The sequence below is a fragment of the Neltuma alba genome, unplaced genomic scaffold (genome assembly GCF_004799145.2).
Source record: "Neltuma alba isolate B1F8T4 unplaced genomic scaffold, ASM479914v2 tig00010371_pilon, whole genome shotgun sequence".
Taxonomy (NCBI): domain Eukaryota; kingdom Viridiplantae; phylum Streptophyta; class Magnoliopsida; order Fabales; family Fabaceae; genus Neltuma; species Neltuma alba.
The window spans coordinates 91,919-103,214 of record NW_021635276.1 but is presented as its reverse complement, the minus strand read 5'-3'; the positions used below and the strand labels follow the sequence as shown (position 1 = coordinate 103,214).

At 30.7% G+C, this 11,296-nt stretch overlaps 1 protein-coding gene across 1 annotated transcript; it reads right to left on the bottom strand.

Annotated features, from left to right (window-relative positions):
- Window positions 1-5,566: 5,566 nt before the first annotated feature.
- Window positions 5,567-8,090, bottom strand: LOC114756097 (peptidyl-prolyl cis-trans isomerase CYP95-like; the record flags this gene model as incomplete). The annotated part of the gene is made up of 5 exons (XM_028945017.1): window positions 8,015-8,090; window positions 6,754-6,887; window positions 5,982-6,085; window positions 5,745-5,857; window positions 5,567-5,637 (listed from the first exon to the last, which is right to left on the bottom strand). Coding segments are annotated over exons 1-5 (498 nt in total), but the record flags the coding sequence as incomplete, so codon positions are not given.
- Between the last annotated feature and the right edge of the window lie 3,206 nt (window positions 8,091-11,296).

The following is an 11,296-nucleotide window of genomic DNA, read 5'->3' as shown; positions in this document are numbered from 1 at the left end:
TGCTGTTCGGAGAAAGAATTCATAATGTAGAATTAATTATTTTCGCTTAAAACTAAAACAATTAAAATATTAATAACATTCATAGTAACACGTTAAAAGACGCTCTGGTGTCCGTCAAAAGTGCTAAAATTCAAGACACTGACGCAGATTCTCGAAAGTTTCAACCACTGATTTTATCCAGTTGATTTTGAATATCAGTCATTGTAGTATCATTCCTATTATCATTTAATATTTGTAAGATATAAATATATGTTAGAATGTTTTCTGAAAATTAAAAAAAGTCGAATTGTGAATGAAAGCCATCATATTCATCTACTAATAAAACTAATGAGGTATGGATGATTTTTTATTGATTATTTAAAAATTTTATATGTATTTTTTGTTTTTTGATTTTATTTTTCCCTTCTAATATTTATGGACCTGATTGAAGAAGTGTTTGCATCGATCAATTCGGTAATCCATGACAATCTTACCCCTAACCATATTAGAGTAACGAGTCAATAACATTGATCAAGATAAAAAATATGTTGCAAAAATTAGAGATATTGAGATATCCTTTAAAAGACCAAGATAACTTGACTAAAGAAGCATATTTTGGTTTTGAATAGATATATTAGTAAGTATTTTAATGAATTTTTTTATCTTTTAACATTCTTTTGTGACTAATAGTGTGAGAAAAACATAGCAAATATTAATTTTCCTAACGAAATGGTATCATAACCAAGTTATAATTTTGGAACTTGTAATCTTCTTAATAAAGTGGTATCAATACTTAGTTTCAATAGATATCAATATAAGTGGAATGATTAATCTAAAAAAAAAAACATATAAGTATCTTTCATTACAATATTATATTAAAAATATAGAATTAGTTATTTTTATTAAACAAATAAAAATATTAATAACATTCATATTAGCATGTTAAAGGACACCATAGTGTCAATTCAAAATTACTAAAATTAAGGACACGAACCTAGATTATCAAAAGTTTCAACTATTGAGTTTATGCAAATTTATTCTGAATATCGACCATTGTTATAGGTCATTAGAGTATCATTCTTATAATTATTTAATACTTATAAGATATAAATATATGTTAACTTATTTTCTGAAAATTGAAAAAATACGACTCTTGGATGAAGGCCATTCCATTCATCTACTAATAAAATTGATGCAATATGTAGGAACTTTTATTGATTATTTGAAACTTTTTTATGGTTTTTTTAAAATTTTTTTATTTTATTTTTTTTCCTTTTAATATTCACAGACATGATCTATGGTGTATTTGTTATCGATCAGTTGGAATTAATCTATGACAATCTTACCCCTAATCATATTATCGTAGAAAAATACAATGACATTGATCAAAATAAAAATATATATTGCAAAAATTTGAGATATTCATATATCTTTTAAAAGATCAAGATAACTTCACCACAGAAGGATATTTTTGGCTTTGAATAAGTATATTAGTAAGTATTTTAATTAAAAGCTTCTATATTGCAATTTTTTAGCTGTTGAGTCAAATAAACTCAAGTATGACATATTCAAAATGTAATTCATTGTTATGGGTCATTCGAACATCGTTTTTATGATTATTTGATACTTTTTCTTGCTAGATCAACATAATGATTTAATACTTAAAAGATATGAGTACATCTTAGATTATTTTCTGAAAAATGAAAAAAGATAATTCTTGAATGAAGGCTATCCTACACATCTTCTAAATCGATTAGATACATATGAATTTTGTATTGATTATTTGAAATTTTTTTAAATTTTGATTTTCATTCTGCCCCTTTAATTTTAATTTTAGGGATGTGATTCAAGGAGTACTATTTAACATCCTTTAATTGGGATTAATTTATGGTAATCTTACCTCTAACCATATTTATGGTTGGCAAGATAGTATGACATTGATCAAAATAAAAAATTTGTCTCAAAAATTTTCAACCTAGAAAAATCAAAATAGCTTAGCCCGAAAAGCATGATATTGCTTGTGATAAGAAAATTTGTAAGGGATTTGAAATTTTTCTTAATTTGTAACATGTATTAGTTATACTAACAATCTAATTTTTTTATGAATATGATTAATAGTTTTAGATAAGAACATAAAAGGGTATTTTTGGCAAGTATCTAAATAAAGAAAACCAATAAGTGTCCTTAGTCAACTCATGGACAAATTCAACCTGAGTTGCATTATGGTATATTGCCTTCGTAGAGCACACACCTTTAGAGAGAGAGATGAGAGGCATTTGGACAATATAAAAGATGGTTACATAGAGTATAATCTGTACTATAGAACTTATATTATGAATCGGAAAAAGTATTTATATGTGTGTGTCTATATTAAAAGAGAATTTATTTCCTGTGTATCCATCCACGTGAACTTCTCTCAATGTCAATCCATCCTTTATCCATTTTCATTGAATCATTAAGAGACCCTCTTATATGTGACACCTTTCCCACAGACCTTTCCAAAAAAGCCCTAGGGGTGAAAACTCTTCAACCATCAATATGACATTTGCGACTGGAAAGATTAATGGTGTTGCTGTAATGTTAGTGTGGGAAATTTTTGACGTTTTATTTTTTTATTTAATAAAGTTAGAACATGATGAAGTCTCCATGCATCATGTGGATGTAAATGTATTAGATCTTTAAATATTATTAGTATCTTTAATCCTTAATATAAAACTCAGTTAATTTATTTGAAAAAATTAAGAAGTTATTAAATTAATTTAAAGTATTTATATTTAAAAAATTTTCTAAACTAATTTGCCTCATTTATAAATTGATATATAATCTAATGATCTATATAAGTATTTTAAAAAGATCATGTAATATACACTATAATTAAATAATTTAGTAACTTTTATAATATTTTTAAATTAATTAATTGTGTCTTATATTAAGAACTAAAAGTAGTAGTATCAATTGCAGTGTGGTCTCCCATTATGAATACTATCCTTCCGCCTTGCTGATGAATTCACCACTCTAGGAATAAACATTTGGTCTTCTTTAATTATTTACTATTAATTAATGATTCATCGGATTTTTTAGTGATGTTTTTAAAATAAAAGCTTGGCGGCAATTCGAACGTGTTTTATAATTTAATACAAAATTTCCAGATTCAATTAAACATATCAGCACTTTAATTAAGATTATGATAGGTAGGATCTGTTCCGGAGTTATATTGTGATTATGAACGATTTTATGATGTGTTTCTGCCAACGGGAATGATTTTATCATGTTATATTAATACGTTATAATGATAACTTCAAGTTATCGATTAATTTTTAATTTTGTAATAAATATTTTTTAAATTACAAATTATTTACAACATGTGTTTGGAGTTTGTAAAAAGTCAGGACACTAAATTGATATATTATGATTAATTGAAAAAACAATATACTAATAAATAAGCACAAACAATTATTTTATTGGGAAAATTAATCTTTTGGTCCCTCAATTTTTTTTTTGATAAAATGGTCCTTCAACTTTTAACTCGGTTATGACTTAATCCCTTAAGCATGACTCGGTATGATTCAATCCATCAACTTCTAACTGGCTGAAACTCAGTCCCTAATTTTTTTCTTGTTCAATAAATTAATCCATCGCATATACAACTCATCTTGAGTCATCATTCAATCACCCTGTACATGCTGACATAGCTTCCAAATAAGCTCTGCATTCATCAGCCGCTGCTCTCCCCTGTTTCCTACTCGTCATTTTCTTTCTTCTTCTTAGAATCATCCATAAGGCGAATGTATTATTTACAGTATATATGCAGCGAAAAATTACATACCCACCCAAAGCAATCAAAATTAAGTGTGGGTGGGGGAATTGTAATTAAATTTATGAATGGAGAGACTATACAGACAGCAGATGCAGTGGATTTAACATGACCTAGAGAAAGATTTAAAATAAGATATTATCATTCTTCACAAAATCCAAGTATTCCACCAAGAACCGACAGAATAACAATGAAAATTAGTGGAAAAGTAAAGCTGAAGCTCATGGAAATATGAAATGAAAGAACATACTAAACTGTCAAATGCAATTCCATTTTTTATCGGTGAGGAGTGAGGACCGAAAGAAGAAAAGAAAAATCTATTCCTTCAATTAAAGCACAACTCCCCACACTTTGATTTTGATTGATTTGCATGGGTGTGTGTAATTTTACACCGCATATATACTGTAAATTACACCTTGGCGTTACGAATGATTCGCAGAAGAAGGAAAATGAGAACAAAACAGGGGAGGTTTGCGACTGATGAATGTAGAGCTTATTTGGAAGCCATGGCAGCACGTACAAGGTGACTGGGTTATGACTCAAGGTGAGTTGTATATGATATGGATTAATTTATTAAATAGGAAAAAAATTAGGGACCAAGTTTTAACTGAGTTAAAAGTTGACGGACGGGTCGTACCGAGTCAAACTTGAAAAACTGAATCATAACCGAGTTAAAAGTTAAGGGACCAAAATATTAATTTTTCTTATTTTATTTTTTTCCGAATGAACTAACTGATCCATACATAAACCAGCAATCAAATTTCGAAATCAAATTTCAAACCTTACAGTAAGCACGTCTAAGATTCTTGACGCATCAATTAATGACATTTTTTTGCAAAACAAAATAAAGTATTTTTTTCTTTTACTTTCTGTGGTTCTAAATATAATGTTTATTTTTTTAAGTGTCCGCTTTAATTATTTTCATTAAATACTCTTCTTTGATGAAAATATGTCCTATAAGAATTTGGGGAAATAATTGTAAACTTAAAAAATAAAATGGATCGATATCTTTTATTTAATATCAAAACAAAATTCTTCACTAATTTGTATATTAAGGACGAGAGAGAACGTTTATAATAATTCACTTTAATAGAATCAATTGTGCCAACTGATTATAGGATCCATCACACTCCAAAGCATGGACTCATAGGTATTGTATTAACATAAGCAAGAAAATTCTCATATTTAAGATAAATGTAAAAGACAAAGTGAATTGAAGTTTTATATTTAAGACTAAAATAAAAATCAAACAAACTCTTATATTAAGGACCGAATATAATATTTCAACTGACTTAAGGAATCCTTTGATATCTATGAAGTGTGGACTTGGTACAAATTTCATCAATGTGAACGTCTAGTTAGATGATGGATTTTGTGACCCTTTGGTTTGGAGGAAGATGGCCCTTCCTCCCTTGCCCTATCTTCATTCTGCTAGGGTACATATACTAGATTATTACTCACTTCTATTTAACTCTAACCCCATGTTTGGTATGAGAGAATTGGAGGGAAAGGGAAGGGAGAAAAAATTTTAACAAGCTCTATCTAAAAAAGAAAAAGTAGGGTTATAAAATATTGATAAAAAGAATATGTAAGATAAAAGAGTAAGTAAAAATAATTTAAAGTTTTCAACCCCATCTTTTTAATTTTTTAAATTAAGTTCATTAAAAAATTTTCTTCTTTTTCCTTCCTTCTGTTTCCCTCGTACCAAAGATATCTAATGTCAACCATTAAAAATAAAAAATAAAAAAAAACTAGATATGGATTCAGTTTTACCTGCTCCCCCTCACAAGAGACGGCATAAGGCGGACAAGGCTTTATAATCACATCAGTGAGAATATCTCTAGCTGCAAAAAAAGAAATGGATGATCTCAGACGATATTATTATCACTTTCAATACAACTAAAATGATCAGAATAAAACTCTAACATCTTCTTTTTTGCCATAAACTCACCATTATATGACACACCACAGTTGATGATTCTAAACAGCATAAAGAAATTATAATCTCTAATTTCTCGTAATTTACCCAGTCCTTCCACAATCTTCCCAAAAATCACGTGAGAACTACAAAAGATTCCAAATAACATGATTAACATATGTTATTAATTTCTACAAATCCAATGTTTGCACATTGGTCATGAGAAGGGAAGAAGAAAACAAAACAAGACTCAACCATTATAAAATCAACCTGGCAAGGCTTTGATCAGCTTTCAGTGTGAGCACAAAATGAGAACAAGAAGCTTCTTGGTCTCTTCTGGACATGGATAGAAGCCCTTCTTTGTCATGTTTGAGCTTATTTGATTCATATGAAATAAGTCACAAAAATGTAAAAACTATATTAATTGAAATAAATAGACAAAAACATTTTGAGAATCCAGAATTCACAACTGGAAAATGTGGAGCATATATGCTTTCTGATTAATTAAAAGTGAGACACATAGATGTAAGAATAGACACTGCAAACAAGAAGTACAATAAATCATTAGTAGGTTTGAAAAATTACCACAAAATGGAAGCATCAAACCAGATAAAACTTACCATTGCAATTAACTTTATAATTATGATGAACCTCACACTACTTAATCAATAATATATAGTGTTGAGAGGACCAGTCAATTAAGATTTTGTATAAAGGTAACATCATATAAACTGAAGATTTACATATACGTTAGGATTTCCAAACATCAAATTACAAGCTTTAGAAAGTAGACAATTGTTCCTAAGGTCAATGCATTGCCAGTTTTGTTGCAAAAAGAACCTCCCTACAAAACAAAACGTTGGTCTATCAGTACATAGTTTTGGTGCGACATTGCAAAGAAAACAGTTTTGGACATTAAAAAGCCTATTTATCAAGTCATGACAAAATCTCATATACTGTTCTCCTATTCCTTAAAATTATGTATAAAAAGCTAATCTATAACTATAAGATAGACAACTTAGTATGTATGATCAGTTCATACCTTCACATAGGAGTCACCTTCGTTAACAGTAAGGAAGAAACAGTGTTTGTAACCCAGAGGCCTTTTCGTTTTTGGACTGACTCCCTTTTCTCCTGGACAAAGAGAAGATTCAATGAGAAGTTGGGAAGCCATGTCTTAACACAATATCAAAAATCAAAATAAGTTAACACCTTTAAAGGCTTGTTCAATTAGTAAGAATATTGTTACCTGGACATAGCGCGCGGAAATTTTCTGCGGTGAAAGGGGCAACGTCATATAATAGCTGGGAGGACAAAAGAATTCATTAGGCTCTACTATTTCCACTCTCAAAAGTACCATCTAGTACGAAGCATTGAAAATGAGGGATAAAGACTAGATTGCAATTGAAAAAAATTATCAAAAAAAATCTTTGGCATGAGTGATTGCTTGTTACATGGGATTAGGCAAGTCTATGAAAGTGATATTGGGGATGTCTAATCCTATATAATAAGCAATCTTTCATGTCAAATAATATTTTCTTAATTCTAATCCCAATCTATATCCCTCATTTTCAATCCTTCACACCAAACCGTACTATAGTGAAAATTGTCAGATTCAAAGGAAAAAAAACACTTCATCATGTATGATCATTGTAATTCAGCAGTACTGAAACGACGAAGTGGGTACCTCGAAAACCATCCTTTGATAAGGGGGCGCACGTATACGGACATCCATGAAAACAGGGAATTACTTTTTCTCTGCCATTGTCTAATTTTATGAATCAGAAACAAAATCCAATTATTGGGTCAGGATTTATCGGGAAGAATACGGAACATTCATCATCAATCAAACTAAGAAGGGAAAAAAATCTATTTTATAAACGATAATATCACTAATTGCAAAATTTTAGACAGAAATAATTAAGAAAATGACATGAGTCTTGCAGCAGATTAATAGTAATATTCTATATTTTATGGTCGACGAGGGGATGCCCTCAATGATAAAGGAAGGGGAAAAGAATTCGCCGAGAATCACTTGTAAAGTTAGAATCTAGTAAGGGTATTTAAATTGTCTCATCCCGATAGGTTCGTTCCCGATCCTGATCACTTTGGGATGGGACGGGATGGGACAAAAAAATTTCTAAAACGGGACAATTTCGGAATGGGACAAAATATGGTACAGGACGCAGGATGGGAATGGGGTTGTCACGTCCCGGTCCTTTCCTGGGGTGTATAATTTTTTTAAAAAAAATTTGCAAATATAGAAAATATCAAAGAAAAACAGATATGCCCTTTTCTAATACCATTCAGCCATTCCTGTCTTACTGAGTCCATCTCCCTCTCGGCCTCTCGCAACCTCCAGCCTCCATAGCTCGTCATTGTTCGATCAATCGTGGTCTCTACTTCTTGCTTTCTACTCTCCAGTTCTCCTCTTCTCCCTAGCATCTGAGCATGACAATATCGACCGGTGGCTCCTTTTACTCAATGTTGACGATCAACTCCAGTTCTGCCTTGCCATTTGCATCTCTCTCTGTAAATCGCCGTCTACCACACTCCCCATTCTAGATCCAGTCATCCCACTCGGTAAGGTAAGTTTCTTCATATTCCCCGGTGCTTGCCGTCACCAATACTCACTCGGTAAGGTAAGTTTCTACTTTTCCATGAAAGCCCTCCTAAATTTCTCCCACGATACTCATATTCGCCAGTCTCTCTCCCCCCGCTGTCGCGTCTGCTCATAATCCTTCTTGTGGCTTCGCTCTACTGTCTGACTCTGATTGCGTCGCCATGAAATTCTGGCCCTGTCTCTCCCCACAATCCATCTCTGAACTCCCCATGAGCCCATCGTCGTGCCTGTGAACTTCTTGCCTTCGTTCTGAACTGTCCCCATTTGCGTTCCACCTGGTATCTTCCTTCCGTCTTTGATTTGGTTTGATTTTAAATAAAGAAATTAATGTGTAGTGGATTTGTCTGGAAGAACAGATGCTTACACTTTTGGTTTTTTATTTTCAAAGCTGATAGTTTTGTCTAGAGGCGCATTATTATTCTAGAATTGATTATCTGAAAGTGGCAAATTTGTTTTTGTAAAAGTGTTGTCCATCTTCGAAGGCCCAAATTTTAAAATAATTGTAGTTTTCAGCTCAAAGTAATCTGATAGGCCCAAAAAAAAAAAGAAACAAGAAGAAATTTAGAAGGCCAAAAATCAAAAGGGAAAAAAGCAGAGGGACAAGACGTCTCGGTCCCATTGGGACCTAGATAGAACCAGGATAGGACGGGATAGAGGATAAAAGTCTTGTCCCGTCCTTGTTCATTGGGACAGGACAGGGATAGGCCTGTTCCGATCCCATCCTGTCTCGTCCCGTGAACACCCTTAGAATCTAGCTAAGATAGAGTTCAATCGAGCACAAAAGGGGTCAAAAGAAAATTGGTGAGCGAGAGCTACGATGAAAATTTAATTTTTATGCTCTCAAAAAATATTCATTTAATCTTTTTCAGAATATGTCTTATTTCTCTCCTTCATTATGTTAACTCTTTTTTTCCATTTATTTTTAAATCTTTTCTCGTATGATCCGTCCCAACTTCCCATCTTCTTATCCTAAATTTTAAATTTTAATTCTAAAGATATTTTTAAAAAAAAAACCCTCAAGAAGTTAATATTAGAACATTTTTAGTTTTTATTTGAAAAAAAAAACTTCACACAACAATTAGAATGCTCACGTTTTAATGATTATTAGATTTAATAATTTACTAGTAATTAATATGGTTGGAATTTAAATACCTAATAATATAGAGATAAAAGTACAAAACCTACCAATTTCAAATAGGGGATGAGTAAAACACCTCACAAGAAAAATATGAGAGAAAAAAGAAATTAGAAAGATAGTTGAAAAACTCAACGGAGATGAATTCAAAATGAGTTCCCTAATTATAGTCTTGGGCCAGGGATACCCTCCTCAGAAGGCAAGTATCCAGAATATCTAGGAAAAATTGGCTAAAATTCCCCCTTTAATAAATTAATTAGAGAATAAGACCTGTAATAAATGTTAAGTTTTGAATCTTGCAAATATTAGTAAGTGTGATAGGAAAAAGACTATATTGTCCTGATAGATACTAATTGCATATGACATATAAGATCTTATTGCATATTATGGATTTTAATTGTATATCATTGATACAAACTTGCATGGCACTGATTCTAATTGCACATGGTATCTTACTTCGAATTATGGATCCTAATTTCATATAAGTAATCCAAAGTTACATATTGATGATTCTAATTTTATATTGCGGATATCTAGTTGCATATGAGACCTACTTGAATATCACAGATCCTAATTATATGTCAATGATACAAATATGGATATCATTGATTCTAATTACATATATATTACTATTTACATAGGCAAATTCTTATATTCTAATGCTAATTACATATGATGAATCCTACTTCCATAATGTTAATTTGTAAATAAGAATTTGTTTGTTAGTATTGTGCAAAGAAATTTGTTTATGTAAATACTAACATATATGTAATTAGACTCAACAACATGTAAATTTGGATCAATAACATGCAATTAAAATTCGCGATATACAGTAAGGTCCCTTATGCAATTAAGCATCCACAATATGCAATTAGAATCACAAATATGCTACTTTGGATCACTTATATGTAATTAGGATCCATGATATATAATAAAAGATCATATATATATATATATATATCTAGGTATTCACAATATGTAATTAGAATTAGTAATATGCAAGTTTAAATAAATTATATGCAATTAGGATTGGTAATATGCAATAATATATTATATGCAACTAGATATTCACCATATACAATCAGGAGCTGTGATATGCAGATGAGGATCCCTCATATGTAGGGCAATATGGTCTTTTTTTCTATCACGTTTACTAACATCTAAGAGGCTCACACCTTTACATTTATTACATATCCCATTCCTCAATTAATTTGTCAACGAGGGACTTTTAACCGATTTTCCCCAATATCTATTAGTTTGGATATGTTTGCAATATCTTTTTACCTCAATCAATAAGATTATGATTTAATCGTTCTCATGTTGGTTTATCTTGGATTATATTCTGATTTAATCCATAGATGTTATAAACATATATATATTTATTCATTTAATATATATAGATTATCGGGATCATATAAATTAAATTATTTATTCAATTTATATTATATTTAACCGGATGATCATTCCAATTAATTGACTCAATCAATCAAAATATAATCTTGCTTAATTATTTTATTTAATTGATGCATTTTCCAATTTTACAATCAAATAGTTCGGCGCATCAAAACCGAACCCCGAGTCAAAGTCCAACAGATATATTGGCTCGTATAATTGTGTTGATTTTTTTTTTTGGTAGAAAACTTGGCTTAAAGCTGTAGCCATTGGAATAATATATAGAAAAATGTGCCAAAGTTGAAATTCGCGAGTTATACCTACACATGCAACTCTTTGTTGTTGTTGTTGTTTTTTTTTTCCTTGTGTTTTTTGGTGAACACACAGGCAACTCTTTCTTTATGAGCATATGCCCACTAGGGAGAATAGCGTGGC